Source organism: Sapajus apella, unplaced genomic scaffold, assembly GCF_009761245.1.
Source record: "Sapajus apella isolate SASKATOON/1434 unplaced genomic scaffold, GSC_monkey_1.0 scaffold2, whole genome shotgun sequence".
In the NCBI taxonomy this organism is placed as follows: Eukaryota; Metazoa; Chordata; class Mammalia; order Primates; family Cebidae; genus Sapajus; species Sapajus apella.
Genome location: NW_022436942.1, coordinates 64,739,258 through 64,755,140, shown reverse-complemented (window position 1 = coordinate 64,755,140; position 15,883 = coordinate 64,739,258). Strand labels below are relative to the sequence as shown.

The window sequence follows — 15,883 nt, the reverse complement described above, 5'->3', positions numbered from 1 at the left end:
CTTACTGGTTTTACCAGGTGTGCAATGGGAATGAATGCTCATTCCAATTCACAGGTTTACGAGATATTGTCTCAAAAGACCGAACACAGCAGAAGAACAAATTATATAAAATTTTGTTTTCTTTTCCTGTGTATTAGTACGTTTTAATGCTGCTGATAAAGACATACTCGAGACTGGGCAATTTACAAAAGAAAGAGGTTTGACTGGACTCACAGTTCCACGTGGCTGGGGAGGCCTCACAATCATGGCAGAAGACAAGGAGGAGCAAATCACATCTTATGTGGATGGCAGCAGGCAAAGAGAGAGCTTGTACAGAGAAACTACCATTTTTAAAACCATCAGATTTCATGAGACCCATTCACTATCACAAGCACAGCACAGGAAAGACTTGCCCCCATGATTCAGTCATCTCCCATCAGGACCCTCCCACAACATGTGAGAATTATAGGAGCTACAAGATGAGATTTCGATGGGGACACAGAGCCAAACCATGTCATCCTGTGTGGTCTTTGTGTGTGAGGATTGGGGGAAAAGGTTTTGGAAGCCACTAGAGGACCACAAGTTTCTCTTTGTAAGTGGTGCTCAAAGCAGCTTCTGTTTACTGAGCTTTTACAATGTGCCAAGACCTGTGCTGGTTCTTTTACATATTACTTTATTTAATCCTCACAATACTCCGTGAGGTGGGTATTCGAATAGCCACATTTTACTGAAAAGCAAACTGAGGCTCAGAGAAGTTACCTAAGTTGCCGAGTTCATATATCCGGCCCATGGCAAAACCAATTCTCATGAAGCCTGCTGGATTCCAGAGCCTGCACTGTTAATGATTCTATCCAATGATTATAGATGGCAACATGCTATACAAATGGAAGGTGTCATTATTTTAACAGCAAGGTTTTCATGTTGAACCTATTCTAAGTGAAATCATGTCTGTAAGTAAATAGATAGGAAGCCCTATATGATGTGCGTAAGATGTCAATTTTGCCAAAGTCACTGGCAGGTGGAAAGATACCAACTTAGTGGTGGTGCCAGGTTGAACTTAGAAGCTCTGAGAATGATTTGAGATGAAAGGCACATGCTGCACAGAGGCACCCACTCAGGTAGGAGTCCCCGTGGGCGTCCTCAGCAGCCTGCTGCTAGAGTCACATTTCAATGCCAGTGGCAGCCGGTCGCCCACTGACACCCATGACAGTGCACTCCAAAGAATGGCAGAGTGAGCTGCTGTCTCCCACTAGGATGAGGGAGTGACCTGACCTCCTGAACTTTATGTAGTAGGGAAGGTGAGCTAGAGTGTAGGTCTTCCTTCTAGCTCTAATTTGAGGAGGCAAGGAGGCAGCCTGGCTTTGGAATCTCGGTAATCCATGTTTAAATCCTGGTTTGACCCTAGGGGTTTGGCCTGGACACGCTGTTAACCAGGCTCTCTGAATCTCAGTTTCCTCATCTGTAAACTGGGGATAATAATACCACAGATTCAATATGCAAGCTAAATGAAGTAACATGCCTAAGTATTCAGCACAGTGCCTGGAAAAAATTACAAGTTTTATTAATCTGCCTCTCAATTTTGAAAATGAACTCACTTGTATTAAAAAAAAAAAAACAACTAAAAATTTTGAAAAAAAAAAAAACTCACTAAGTCAACCTGCTGTCAATTACAGAAATGATTCTGATGTAGTCTCTTCCTTGCCTCCCATCCTCCCTTGGGGTCCCCTCCCTCTCTTTTCTCCCTTCCTTCTCAAAATGCTGTTTATTATCAGGGATCCATGTTCAACATACAGCTTTGGTGTTTTCATTTCTTTTTTTAAAAATCACTCTCAATACCAAGAAAAGCTTTGAACAGAACACGGGATCCATGGGGCATCCTTGTGTAGGTCCTCCATGGCTTGGATCCCTGTGGAACGCTCAGCTCTGCAGGCTTTCCCAGCGGAGCTCAAGGCTCAGCAGGCCTCTATGCAAGGCTTCCCAGTACAGCGAGGCAAAGTCTGGGTGGACGGCACTTTCACTCCCAGTGCCTCCTCAGCTGTGCCCTCTGACGTAGCCGAGGCGAGAATGCCCTGCAGCCTGGGCACCCTGAGGAAACCCCAACGTAGCAGAGAAATAATTTATTCTTGTCATCACACCAAAGTTTTCAAACTTTAAAAGGCAGCCTTGATTAGAAGAAAAGCTGTGTTTTTTCTAAAAGCCTGGCATTTCTGAAAAGGTCCCCTACCCAAACCACAGCAACCTCAAAAACTCTGCCTACTGAGTTGAAAATAAAAGTTCACAGAGACCAAAGCCCCTCTCACAACAACTGCTCGACACTTTAGAAATCTTCTCTCCAATGCTTACAAGTTTTAATGTTTTAACGGAGGGCCTCAAGCCCTCTGGAATCTTTCTTCCTTGTAAACTCCCAGAGCTTTCTGAACAAGACTTATTTATTTTCTATGATGTCCAATAATGCTTGGTGGCAAAATTATTTTGCTTTTGAAAAAGTAGTTACTGAGTAAAAGAAACAAAAGTAAAAGAAGTTTTAGCCCAGTTAGTAGTCATTTAAAAATGAAACAAAATTCGTTGATTTTCTTTTTGGTGAAGCAAATAACTTTATACAGGCACCCTAATTCTCCACTCACCCTAGACTTATTATCAGCAGTGAAGTGAATACCATGGAGAAAACTTGGCAAAATGTTAAGAATAATCGATCAGTTCCACCATAAACACGTTTGAGTTTATACCATGGATCCAATTCTGGAACTTTATAAATTCCTAATAACTTCAATAGAAACTTGACTTACTCATGAGCATTTAGATTCAGTACACAAATTATAAATATTTTCTATGTATGGACATCCCAAATTTAGACTAATCACATTCAGAAAAAGATAATGTAGAACTCAAAAAAGTCACTCATGCTCCCTTTTAAAAATTATAAATTCTGTAATTGCAACATTCAAAGAAACACTTCCTCCTTCAAAAGTCTAATGTAACTTGCGATGATTTCATGGCAGTACCAAGATTCAAAACAAAGACACGGACATCATTTTATTCACAAAATGCATTTGTGTCTCAAAAATTAGATGCTGGCTTGGAGGTATAATTGTAAATCACTAATCTCTCATTAGATTATCCAAATGACCATTCAAAATCTAGTTCAAAGACTATTTTGCTTGCATTGACTGATACTGCTTTTTCTCCACCATGATGGATTCAGGACTTCAGTGCTTATGAAGTGGCAATTTTCCATTCCGATTATAAATATCTGCACATTCAGCAGTCTCACTTTAGGTATGTCTAAACACTGGTCTTTAGCACAATTATTGGGTAGTTGGAAAACACACGGGACATAAAGTGCTAAATAACCTTCACTGGGTTGCAGACTTTTCAAAGGCTTTCTCATTGTTTTTTAAAATTAAAACAACTACAAAAATACAAATACAACATATCCAGGTTCGCCTGTCTACGAATAATTATTGATTGCTCAGAGGTGGAATTATGCTTTTATGTTCTATGGAAGAATAGCCAATCACAAAAGTGGAAATGATAGACATCTTTTGAAGAGTTCCTGCCTTGAGGGTGGGATACGAAACACATAAACCCCATAATCTACAGGCACAGGTCAATCCAGCCCTAGTTGCCAAAATTTAGACCCAATTCCACTGAAAGCAAAATGGCTGCATTTCATTCTTTTCTACTTTTTATGATATCTTTCCCTCTTGTAAATATTTCAAGAACTCAAAAACTACAATGGAAGTAAACATCAAATTATAAAGACAAAACCAAAACAAATGAACATCTTATCCTCACAGTAATATATATATATATATATATATATATATATATATATATATACATGCAAGAAATGCAAAAGAACCAAACTCTCTCTGCATCCTGCTAAAATGAGTTCCAGAGAATGGCTCACTTGAAACAGTTTTTCACTTCCTGAAAACCAAGTGTAAAATGTTTCAATCCTTAAAACAGTGATGCCTACAAACATAAGAGGGCTGGGGGGTCAAAGGCGCTGGGGTGAAGGGGAAGGCAAGAGGAAAAGAGGAATGAAAAATGTGGGCCATCACATTCCAGAACTAGAAGGGCAACAGGAGTTGTAGAGGGGTCTCCATCAAGGATGTGCAACATATGTTGTCTCTGAGTATGGCACAGATCTCTCTTCCAGGATTTACACTCAAGCCCACAGGTGTTACCTCTACAAAGGCACATTTCCCACTTCCTTTAACAGACTGGAAAACACAAGGATGAAATAATGTCAAACAGGGGCACATAAAATGCCTTCTTCATAGGAAAGGTGGAGAAATGAAAATAAAATTAGTCTTTTGGTCTAAATCCTTCAGAAAAAAATGACTTATCTCAACATTAAAACTGGGGTTGTATCTATACAGTACAAGAACATCTAGGTATTCTAAAAACAGTCTACAATTTTTTCAGTTCTTATCCCCTTTCCCAACTAAATACCTAGAATAAAGTATAGGAAGGCTAGATAATTAATCATAGTAATATCTGCCATTTATGGAGCAACTTTTAGGAGTCAGGCATTAAATCAAATACTTAACATGTACAATCTCACTGAATTTTCATAGCCACCCTAGAAGGTGGTAAGGAGACATTTTCACAAAGAAGAAAACTGAGGTTTAGAGAAGTAAGGTAATTTGCCCTGGGTCACACAGCCAGAATGTAACCAATCTAGAATTTGAACCTTGTCTTATAGCAAAGCTCATGTTCTTTTCACTAAGTCACACTACGTATGCCTGAAGCCACATTTTAACACGTATCTGCGAATAACTTCTAGATGCAATATATTGTTTGTAACGTTACCTAAAGGCTCCATATATTGTCATATTACTTAATTGCTTTTGTCTCATTCTATTATTCTTCCTGTTGCATGATTGAAGACTTGATATTCTCAGAGACTAAGCATATATTAACCAAAGTTTGAGTGAATCCCAAAGAAAATGAAAGTACATTTCACATGTGTAGTAAAGGTATGAATGTTTTACTTATGTCCCTTTTTCTGTCAACAACAATTTTAAATGTTGTCTTTACAGTTTAAAAGATATTTTAACGCTTTCATACAGGGAGCAAATAGCACGTCCTTTACTTTGGCTAAAATACTGTGTGTGTTATTGGACATTCCTCTTATTGCTACTCTCTCCCTCATTAAAAAAAAAAAAGAAGAAGAAGAAGAAGAGATAGTCAATACAGCTTCATGACTAAGAGTGTGGATCTTAGGATCTTAGAGCCAGACAGGCTGGGTTGCACGCCCTCCACTCAAATCCTGGTTCTGCCACTTATCCATCTCTTGGATAGGCTTTCTTTTTTGTTGTTCTTTTCCTTCCTTCCTTTCTTTTTTATTTTTTTTCTTTGAGACAGAGTCTCACTCTTGCCCAGGCTGAAGTGCAATGACATGCTCAGGGCTCACCAAAGCCTTGAACTCCTGGGCTCAAGTGATCCTCCCATCTCAGCCTCCTGAGTAGCTGGGACTATAGGCATGCACCACCGTGCCTGTCTAATTTTTAAAATTCCTTATAGAGATAGGGTCTCGCTATGTTGCCCAGGCTGGTTTCCAACTCTTGGCCTCAAGTGATCCTCCTGCCTCACCTCCCAAAGTGCTGGGGTGACAGGCATAAGCCACAGCACCTAGCCACTGGATATATTTTCTCTGTCACAGTGTTTTTAAAAACACTTGTGTTTTAAAATACAAATAAAAAGCTAGATTTCTTACTTGTTTTCTGCTCAGAAAAGTTAGGCATGTACAATACGAGTGATCTTGTTTCCCAAGCAATTGAGGTACAGCTTGCCAGCCCAGCTTCCTAGGGCTCAGAAATTTTTGAACATGTCAGCTTCTAGTTTCAATTTTGCCTTTAACCTGTTGGTTTCTGCATTTAAACTGTAAATAATAACAGTTTCTTCTTTGTAGGATTATTGTGAGGATTACACATATAATGTACTTAAGATGCTTAGCAAAGTGAAGACACAGTAAGTATTGAACATATGTTAACTATTAACACCTTCATATTTCAAATTCACTACAGCTCTATCAGCTGGTTATATCAGTCCCATAAGAAAATTGAGGCTCAGCAACATTAAGCTTCCAGACCAAATGCTAGCAGCTTTATGTGGCAGGGCCACCCTATGAAAGGCAACAACCTTCCCATTACCATGCTGTCTTTATTACTCCAGATAGGTTTTTTTTTTCCTTCATATTGCTAATCACTCACTGAAATTATCTATTTCTGCATTTACTTATTTGTGGGTCTAGACTTATGCTCTAGAGAAGCAAAGATGACATTTTTGTTAAGCCCACTATCTAGCAAAATGCTAGGCACATAGGAGACACATAATCTTCCTGGATTATGAATGAATGAACACCTGAAAGAAGAAAGCCAAGATATGTCTGGGCCCCAAATCTCCACTCAACGGCTATGGTACACTACCTCTCATTGCTGCCACCATTTAAAATTGTTCTCAAAGGCAAGAGTCACAGGATTCCTTCAGAGGGGTTTTCTCTGGAGGCCAGAGAAGACAACATTCTGTGATTCTCCACTCCCATCCACCTGTTTCCCTTCTCACCAAGTGGGATTCAAATCCACCTAAAGCCAGTGTCATAACTAAACCCTGATCTAGCATGACAGCAGTGTCCAGGTGACGTGGCCTGGGTGGGAAGAGAGCAGGAGTATTCCCTAATCTGCTCTTCAATCTATTTCTGCCATATACCAATTGTGACCTCAGGCAATGTCCAGAGCCTGTTTTATCCTAAAAACGGACGATGCAGCATTGTGGTAAGGCTTCAATGGCTAATGTGTGAAGGAGTGCCTGTTACAGAGCTGATACATGGTAGGTACTCAGCAAGAGAGAGCATCCTTTCCTCCAGGCTCCAAAAGGACTCAACTTTTATGTTCCTTGTAGTGCTCACCACTCTCACTGTGTCCACACCTTCTCATTTATGTATTTACTTATTTTTTGAGACAAAGTCTCGCTCTTGCCCTCCAGGCTAGAGTACAATGGTGCGATCTCAGCTCCCTGCAACCTCTGCCTCCTGGGTTCAAGTGATTCTCCTGCCTCAGCCTCCTGAGTAGCTGAGATTACGGGCACCTGCCATCAAGCCTGGCTAATTTTTGTATTTTTAGTAGAGACAGGGTTTCACCATGTTGGCTGGTATCAAACTCCTGACCTCAGGTGATCCGCCTGCCTCAGTCTCCCAAAGTGCTGGGATTACAGGTGTGAGCCACCACCCCTGACCCACACCTTCTCTTATTAAATGCATTCTGAAGTCCTTGCCGGTAGGGACTGTGACCTTGCTCATCATCAGGGTCTGTCACCCAGCAGGTAGCCAGGAAGTGAGACTGAATAAAACCCAAAGTAGTCCCTTTATTTTCTTCTTTTTTAAGATGTTACTTTTACCTGACACCTCAAAATAAACTCTTCAAGTTCATTCTCTCTCCCCTAAACCTTAATAAAATTGCAAATATCCAAAATACAGTAGATGGGGTAAAAACTGCATTGGGGATTTCTCCACCACCGTCTCCATCCTGCAGAGCCATAGGGCCTGAAGAGTTTCCCAAGTGACCTGCCGAACATGTAGGGTGGGCTCTCAGGAAGCTGCAGAGTTGAGACCTGAGTGTCTGGCATCCCAACTTGTGATGTCACCATTTTATACCTTCTCAGCCTCTTTGGAAAAGACACTGAGGCAAACAGACCAACTTGGCTTAGAAATCAGTCTTAAAATGTTGGAAATGAAAGAAAAACCCTATGTTGCACAATAATGCCACTTTCAGGGAGTGCCTGGGAGGCTCAATGTCAGTAAAACTACTTTATAAACAAAGTACCCAGAATATCTCACATAGATGTCAGAAGACACACACGGACACAGACATATAATTGAGAGGCAGAATTTTATTAGGTTGATGCAAAAGTATTTGCAGTTTTTGCCATTACTTTTAATGGCAAAAACTGCAATAACTTTTGCACGAACCCAATAGACCATATCAACTTTTACATCTAATCCATTCTTTTACAAATGAGGCAATGGAGCCTCAGGGAAAGGATAGGGGCTCCTTTGCCCAGATTGTCATCAGGAGGGGTGCCTAGGCATGAGAAGAGACTCCCTCTTCTCAAAAGTTTGATCAGTGGAGGCTGGAGTCTTTGATGGCAGCATTTTAGCACGTTGGCCAATGTGTATTTCTCTCCAACATATGTGAGGGTCTGTGACGCTACCTTCATCATTTAGAAGCATTTCAGTGTTCCCTAAATTGGCATTGGAAACAGCCCCATAAAGTCTAGTGTCTTTTAGTAAATCCTTTGGGAACAGAGGGAGTTGGCCAAAGAATTAAGGTGGCATTGAGAAAGGACATTCTGGGTCTTTTAAAAAGAGTTGTTCATGGTTCTTGACTCTTAAAATCCTAAATGACTTGCAAAAAATATTTTAGTATATTATTAGTTCCAGGAGAAATTAACTGTGCACTGGGTCATAGCTCAGATAGTGGTAACCAACTCATATATTGCTTCCTGTATTCTACAGTAAAGCCAAAGGAATAGAGGGAAATGTCTAACTTGTCAGAAAATCCCAGCCTGTGGGCTGTCTAACCCTTCATTCTAAAGGCAACTAAAAATAATCTTGGAAAGGCTACAGATTAACCTAAAGTCACATTACAAGTGGCTGAATTGGAATCACTACTTAGCGCCTTTCTCACTGTAAAAAGGGGAGGGAAATCAGAGTCTCCTCTTTACCCGTCCCCACTCCCAAGATTTCTGGCCAGACACTCCCTTCTCTTCTCCCTCTGTTCCCGCCTTATTCTAGCCCATCACCCTTTCAGATCGGGTTTGAGATGGGGGGTGAGAAACTCACCCTGGGCGACCCGCGGGTCGTGGGGAAGAAAAGCCAGAATCTTTCACGTTGGTGGGCCTGTGGCTCTTGGGGAGGCAGACGCACTGCCCAGCTGGCGCCTAACCTCGGGACGGATAAGGGGGAGAGGCTGGAAGGGAACCCAGAGAGGAGGGGAGGGAGTAAGGGCTCCAAGGCAGGCTGAGAAAAGGTGTAGCACTGGAGAGAAATTAGAGACCTCGGCGCCTCTGGGAAGCAGGATGGTCCAGCACTCACACAGCGGCGGGGAGTCCCTTACAAACTCCTCTCTCCTCCTCGCACTGGGCCCTTTGTTGTCGGCCTCTGCCTCTGGCTCCCGCTCCTGCCCTCCAGTCCTCCCGCCCCCCTTAAGTCACCCCAACTGCACTCATAATATTTTGCTTTGCGCCAGGTCTGTTTTTCACCACCAATTTCCAGCAGTCTCCATGGTGACCCGCTGGGGAGAGGGGCAGGCTCGGCTTTGGAAATCCCAGGCCCGAGGCGCCAGGCGGCCCCTGCAAACTTTTCCGAGTCTCTGGGACCTGCAGGCTGGGCAGGAAAGCGCGCTGTCCCACGCTGCCGCACGGAGTCGCGTGCTGAATCCGGGACGCCGTGGGCCTGCGCGCGGCGTCCGCTCCATCAAGAGCTGCAGCCGCGGAAACTCAGAACAGTGGTACCATGGGCTCTCACTTGACCCCGCTGCCAAACCTAGACGCCAGCGCTTAGCAGGTGGCAGAGATGGGGGCGCACATGCCCAGTTAGTCCGCCCGCGCGCTCGCGCGCGCACGTGCACACACACGCACACAGACACACACACCCGGGGAGGGCGAGACTGTCTGGTTTGGGCGCGAGAGGAAGATTCAGACCTCCGGCTCCTTGCTCTTCCAAGCCCGAAGACAGTGGCTCCTTCCCGTAGGGCTGTGCCTGGGAGAGCACGGAGGAGGCTCGGGACCTGTTCCCTCCAGGACGCACTTTGCCTTGTAGGCACCGCTCCAAGGCCGCTGGGTGTCTCTACCTGGGGCCCACATAGGCATATAATTAATTTGGTGGTAGAATTTTAGACAGAATTTGTGCTGAGCTGGGGGCCTGTAGACTAGTGTGCCCTCCCGCCGATCCGGCCAGGGGAACTCAAATCTGGCTTCAGGAGTACTTTGGACGCCCTAGTTCTGGGTTCTGGAAATCGGAACGGACAGTGGATAAAGGCAGAAGTTCCCAATTCAAGCTTGGCAGTGCCCTTCTCTAACACGCCATCCCGTTTAAAAAGAAGTGATCCTTTTGTTGCGTAGGCGACCGAACCGGCCCGGCCCACTTTGCACATGTTCTCGGTGGCCTAAAATTCTACCCACTTTCCCCCTCGTTCTCGAATTTCTCTGGATAACTTGAGTAACTGAGCAACGATCGCCCGGGCAGCGTTGCCCCGATTGGACCCAGCGGCCACAAACACCTAGCTGCCGGTGGCCCGCGTGGGGAGGGCAGGTCACGCGGGGCTCAGCACCCACTTTTGCGCGGCGTGGGGCTGTGGTATGGGCCGAGCGTCTGCGCTTACTGCAAACCGCTCACCGGCTGGATGGTGCGTCAACTGCCCGTCTAGCGCCTGTTGCCTTTACCTTCTGCGGGAGCACTGAGCGCGCGGCAGGCTGGGGTTCTGCCTCCGAGAAGGGCTTTGCTTTGTCGGGCTCCGCCTAGAGAGAGCCGAGGGCCCAGGAGGAGCCCGCCGGCTGTCCAGCTTTCCCCGACAGGGCCATTGTCTTAGCCCCACACTTGTTGAGTATTTTGGGAAAACTCGAGGAATACATTACTGGCTCGGTGTGCGGAACAAAGGGGCACGTTTCCGCAGGTCACGCTGAAGTGGCCCCAAAGCAGGCCACTAGAGTCCCGGCCCCTGCAAAACTTTTCTCCCGGGCCTGAGGCACTTCGCGGGGATTTTCCTTTTAAGAGTAAGGGAAGGTGGCCCGGCTCACCGGCCTCTCTTATCCTGGACGTTTCCTGCTTTGCCCCAGTAATTGCTGTGAGTCGGTTGTTCCAGTACTTTTGGAATAATATAATAACAGCAATATTCCTGGTTCTGATCGAGCGCGATCTTATACAAAAGGATCAGAATCGAACTGCTCGGTGGAGCGCACGTCTCTGCAAGCCGAGGAGAAAGGACCTTTACATAACAAGGGAAACTCAGAAGAAAAGCTAATTGGATTAAATTCTCTGGAAGGGAGGTGAGGGAAGTCTTCTGGACTGGACTGCGGGCGCCAAGTCGCACTTCCCTTGTCGTCGGTTTTGCAAGTCCGAGTGAAATGTCACCCGATGTGCCTCTAGTCATTTCTTCACTCTGTCGTGTGCCAAACTTTTGGTTTTGCGTTCAGGGTGGCGATCTAGGGATGTCTCGTATATAAAAAAGGGGGAGAGGTGGATGGGGAAAGGATTTCGGTTTCAGAACCTCTTTTGGAGTGTTTGCAGTTGAGGTGAAGAGGACCCGGTGCCCCCACGACCACCAGTTGCATTGAGAACAGAAAACACCACAAATCCACAGCTCCACAGTCCTTCCCAGAAGTACCGAGGGGCTCTGGTCATGTGGAGGAGGCAGCTAAAAACCCCAGCTGGGCCACTGCAAGTTTGGGATGTGGGGAGACCCTAAGTCCCTGCGTGGACCGCTCGAAAATACCTGGCCAACAACTCTGCAGACATGGGTTTAATATTGTTAAGGATATTCATTTTTAATGTTAGGGTTCTCAGGAGGTGCTGAGGGCACAGCGCTTTAGATGAAAAAAAGGGTGGAAAAGGCTCTTTTCCCTCCCGGGGCTCCCACTTTGACAACAGCGGAGAACTCAGCGGGGCCGCCGTGTCTGGCAGGGGCACGCGGGGCAGGCCAGGCTTCTGTTTGCCTTCGTTTGTCATCGGCTATAGGAAGGAGAACTTTGGGGCTTAGCCCTTCCCCATTCTCTGGGGGTTCACACTCACCCAGAGGAGCGCAATCAGGAAGGGCCTCGATTCTAAGAATCAGAGATCGACAACTACCCTAAAACACCGAATATCCCCCCTGACAAGAGCAACCGGGTGTCCTGGCCACCAGGGCCGCAGCGGAAGCCTGGAGAGGCCTTAAATATTTCTACAGGGACCAAGGAAATACCTTCGCGGTTAATGCCCGGATGACCCCAGTCCCCACACCACTTCCATATCCAGCCTGCCTCGGGGTGGAGTTGGGGAGACATTAGTGCAGCATTTGTTTATTTTCTCAACGAAAGGACGTGTATGCTTAGGGCACGGCCGGGGCTGGAAGGCACTTGTTGCTCCGCGCTGCAATGCCCAGCAGCATATGCTCGCAGGCATTCTCCCTCGCCATGGCCCAGGGTGCCTCCACTGCCCTATTTCTGCCTTCCCCGACATCATCACCCCAAGAAACCCTGAGGCTGCAGCGCGGCCAAAATGAGAATAGTCTGGTTGCAAGAATGAGCCTGGGGGTGGGGGTGAACCATAAGAGAACTTCCACCTGCAAGGGACGTAGAGAGCGTAATAGATCTAGAAGTGTGACGGCTCTTCAAAAGTGCTAGAAGTGGGAGGTGGCGAAAACTACTGAAGGAAGAACCGAGATGCCGGGCATTTTCAATGTAAAATATTCCTTGGCCTCCTTTTCTTGTTGTCACGGACCGCCGCGACCTGAAAACCTGACTCCCAGCGGCTCTTGAACTGCAGAGCAGTTTGCAGAGCCCAACGCTGAATTTAGCGGGCCACTCTGCGTTTTGCCCTTCCTCCAGCAAGGTCACAGTCCCCAAGTGGAGCCAGGCGTTGGGTGCCCCTTCCTGGCAGAAAAGCTAGAAGCCCGCCCTGATAGCCCAGGACTCCCACCTCCCGTTTCTGCGGATTCCCTAGGACCACCGGGTTCGCCGCCGCCACTCCCTCCAGCTGCGTGTCTTCACCAGCCGGAGCCTCGGTCCCCACCTCCCAGGCGCAGTGAGAAGCCGTCACCCTCCCCTGCCTCGGGGCGTTCCGCTCAGCTTCCCTGCCCTCGCCGCCAGACCCCGAGCGCACCGCTATTCCCAGGCCCCCAAACCCAAGGAGGAACCCGGCGCGGGAGGGAGCAGTTGGCTGGCAAAGTTTCTGTAAGTGGCACCTCGAGCTCGCTGCGAGCCAGCGCATCTTTACGTAACTTTGTGTCCAGGGCAAGCAAAAGCGCGCTCCTGCGCGCGCGCGCACGCACACACACTCACACACGTACACAATCACACGCTTATACACACAGTTCCACGCATCCACTTACACACATCGCCTCGAATTGAAAACTTCTGCAAGCTCTCCGTTATTCCTTGGGGTTCCACTGTCAAGTTGACCCGTCTGAACTTTTCCCAACTTCTTTCTAAAGTTCCCCCTCTCCCTTCTCCTTCCCTCCCAGTGTATTCCCCCCACCCCCCACCAGTAGGACTAACCTGTGGAATCCATGTCGGGTTCCTCCAGTAACCCACAATGCATGCTCTTCCCATGGACAGGACAGGCGCCCCCCAAAAGTCCTGATGTTTGGGGATCCCCTGTGCTAGAGATGCCCAGGGAGGAAGGGAGTGAGGGAAGGAGAAGGGGAGAGAGAGAAAGGCAGAGAGTGAGAGGGCACAAGGATAAAGGAGGAAAGGAAAAGAAAAGAAAAAGAAGAGGAAAGAAAAGAGAAAGAAGAAATGAGGAGAGAGGGAGAGAAGGGAGCAAGCCCAGAGAAGGGGGAGAGAGAAAAAGCGAGCGAGCGAGGGGACACTCAGTAATCCAGCCGGGCAAAGCCAAACCCGTCAAAATGTTTGCGGATGTTTCATGGGAAAAAGCATCATTTTATAGGAGCCCCGATGGGAGCAATGTCATTGATAGGCCAGCCGGCCTGATGAATGGCCGCTCGTCAGATGGGGCCGTGGCGAGGCGCACTGTGAAGCCCATTGTGGGCCTGTTTTGAATAAGAAAAGCCGCCTCCGAAAAGGGGGGCTCAGAGCGACGCAATCCCAGCCCTCCGACTTCCCCCTTCTATTATAGCATTAGCAACGTTTTTCTTATTTAAAGTTCCAGAGGCCTTCTTCAGCCTTCGCCCGGCACTCATTATAGGCGAAATCAAAATTGGCTTAGATGTGGCCCCCTCCCCCCTCCCGGCCCTTCCCCGCCTTCGGGCCCCCGCGCAGGCAGGCGAGGAGGGGGATGGTGGGGGGAGCCGCGGGGAATTCCTGGAGCCTGGAGAGTCGCCTGCGCTACCACGAGTGGGGCCCCACTCCCTTCCTTCTCTTGCGTCCCTACTCACCCCTTGTTTTGGCCATGGGTTAGATTTTGAGTAGAGGCCGTGGGAATGCGGGAGGGGGTATGTCTTGACCCCTTCCACGCGGATCCGCAGACACGCGTGGGGGAGTGAGGCGCGCTTGAGGGGGAAAGGGTGGGAAAGGGGAGCCGAAGCCCTAAAACTCCATTCCTCAATCTGAGCATGAGAAGGCCGCTAGGCCGGGAGGAGGTGAGGGGCTGGTTCGCCTCCTCCAGAACTTTCTGTCTTCCTCTGGGCCTGGGTCCTTCATCCTGTTTGTCTCCTTCCCTCTCTCAGTCCCTCTCCGCCAGTCTCCCGGCGTCTGTCTCTAGCTCTCTGGCCCTCTCGTCCTCTGTGTCTCTGTCCCTCTATTTCTTCTTCCTCGGCTGCTTGTGTCTCTGTCCAACCCTGCCTCCACTTCTCTTTGTCTCCCCCTAGGACTCTGCCCCTCTCTGTCTCTATCCCCCTCGGTCTCTCTGTACCGTCCCACCACCTCCCTCCCCGCCCCCCGCCTCTTCCCGTAACTCTGTCAGTCGGTCCGTCTCCGTTCCTCCGCCCTCCCCCTGCCCTCCCCACCCTGCCCTCCCCACCCCACCGCAGTCCCCCAGTCAGCCTCGAAGTTTGTGAGAAGCCCCGGAGTCCAAGTCGGGACGCGGTTTTCCCAGGGACCCCCTCCTCGGCTGAGCTGAAAGTGCAGAAAGAGGGGGGCGAGGGCCGGGGGGGTGCTGGAAGTGGAAGTAGGGGGGAGCAAGCTGCGTATCCTGGGGGCCCCGATAAAGTGGCCGTTCGCGGGCCGACCGCGTTGTGATTAGAATATGAATGGGGCCCGGCGGGCGGAAGAGAAAGGCGGATTACCCCGGGTGCTTTGACCATGGACAGAGGCAGCGCCGGCCGCGGCGGGGGCGGGGAAGAGCTGAGTCCCTAACGCTGTGCGGGGGTGGGGGTCTCTAACCTCGGGCCCCTGGCTGCGCGCGGCTTCCCGGGATCCTTCGGAAACATCCCGCCCCCCTCCCGTCCATCCCCCTCCCCACAAACAGAACTGAGTGGGACAATGTAAGGGGACTGGGGGGCCCGAGGGGCCTGCACGTGCCGAGTTAAGGTCACGGTGCTGGACCAACAGGGCGGCGCGGGGTACCGGCTGGACAGAGCCCGGGCTAGACTGACTGCAGCGCGGGGTTCGAATCCCGGCTCCCTAAATTCCTTCATCGTTCTGGGCCTCAGCTTCCTCGTCTGTGAAATGGAGCAAAGAGGCCCCTTCTCAGGGTTTGGGGGATGATAACTGGGGCAGCGGTTATAAAAGAAGCCGGGCATTTGCTGTTTCCTCTACTTGGCACTCTGCCGGCTCCTCTTCCCCAGAGGTGCCTAACTGGCCGACACCTTTGCGTCGCCCGGTCTCAGCTGAGCGTCGCCTCCTAGGAGGGCCTGTGCCTGACCACTCTCTGCGAAGGTCCCTTCTTGCTCCGGCCGCTGCCGAGCTCATTACCCGGTTTATTTCTGGAGGACTTTGTTCACCACCTCATGCCCAGTGCCCAGAACGGCGCCAGGCACATTCCCGTTGCGATGCTAGTGACAGGAAAGAGGTCAATGGAAACCTTTGGCAGCCGAAAGCCATGGTGGCGGTCACCGAGCGTCCTCGTGGTGTGCATGGCAGCAAAGACCGCGGAATTTGAGGTCAGATCTAACTGTCGGTGTTCGCCTCTTGCAGCCTTAGCTTCTCTGTCGCTGGAATGTAATAGGATGAAGAGTAAAAGCCTCCTTCGGACGGTGGGAACGTCGGACAGCGTGTAGATGGAACCTGGCGAGGGCGTTGCGGT

The 15,883-nt window shown here is 48.6% G+C and overlaps 1 protein-coding gene across 3 annotated transcripts in view; it reads right to left on the bottom strand.

Annotated features, from left to right (window-relative positions):
- RFX4 (regulatory factor X4) overlaps positions 1-13,814 on the bottom strand; it is a 178,533-nt gene extending 164,719 nt beyond the window's left edge. Inside the window, exon 1 of one of the 3 annotated variants that reach the window (XM_032285761.1) lies at positions 13,237-13,814. In XM_032285761.1, the coding sequence (XP_032141652.1) occupies positions 13,237-13,279 (43 nt within the window). In that variant the 5' untranslated portion in view covers positions 13,280-13,814. The remainder of the gene's footprint in view (positions 1-13,236) is intronic. The other 2 variants (XM_032285754.1, XM_032285765.1) reach the window with 2 other exon arrangements.
- Between the last annotated feature and the right edge of the window lie 2,069 nt (positions 13,815-15,883).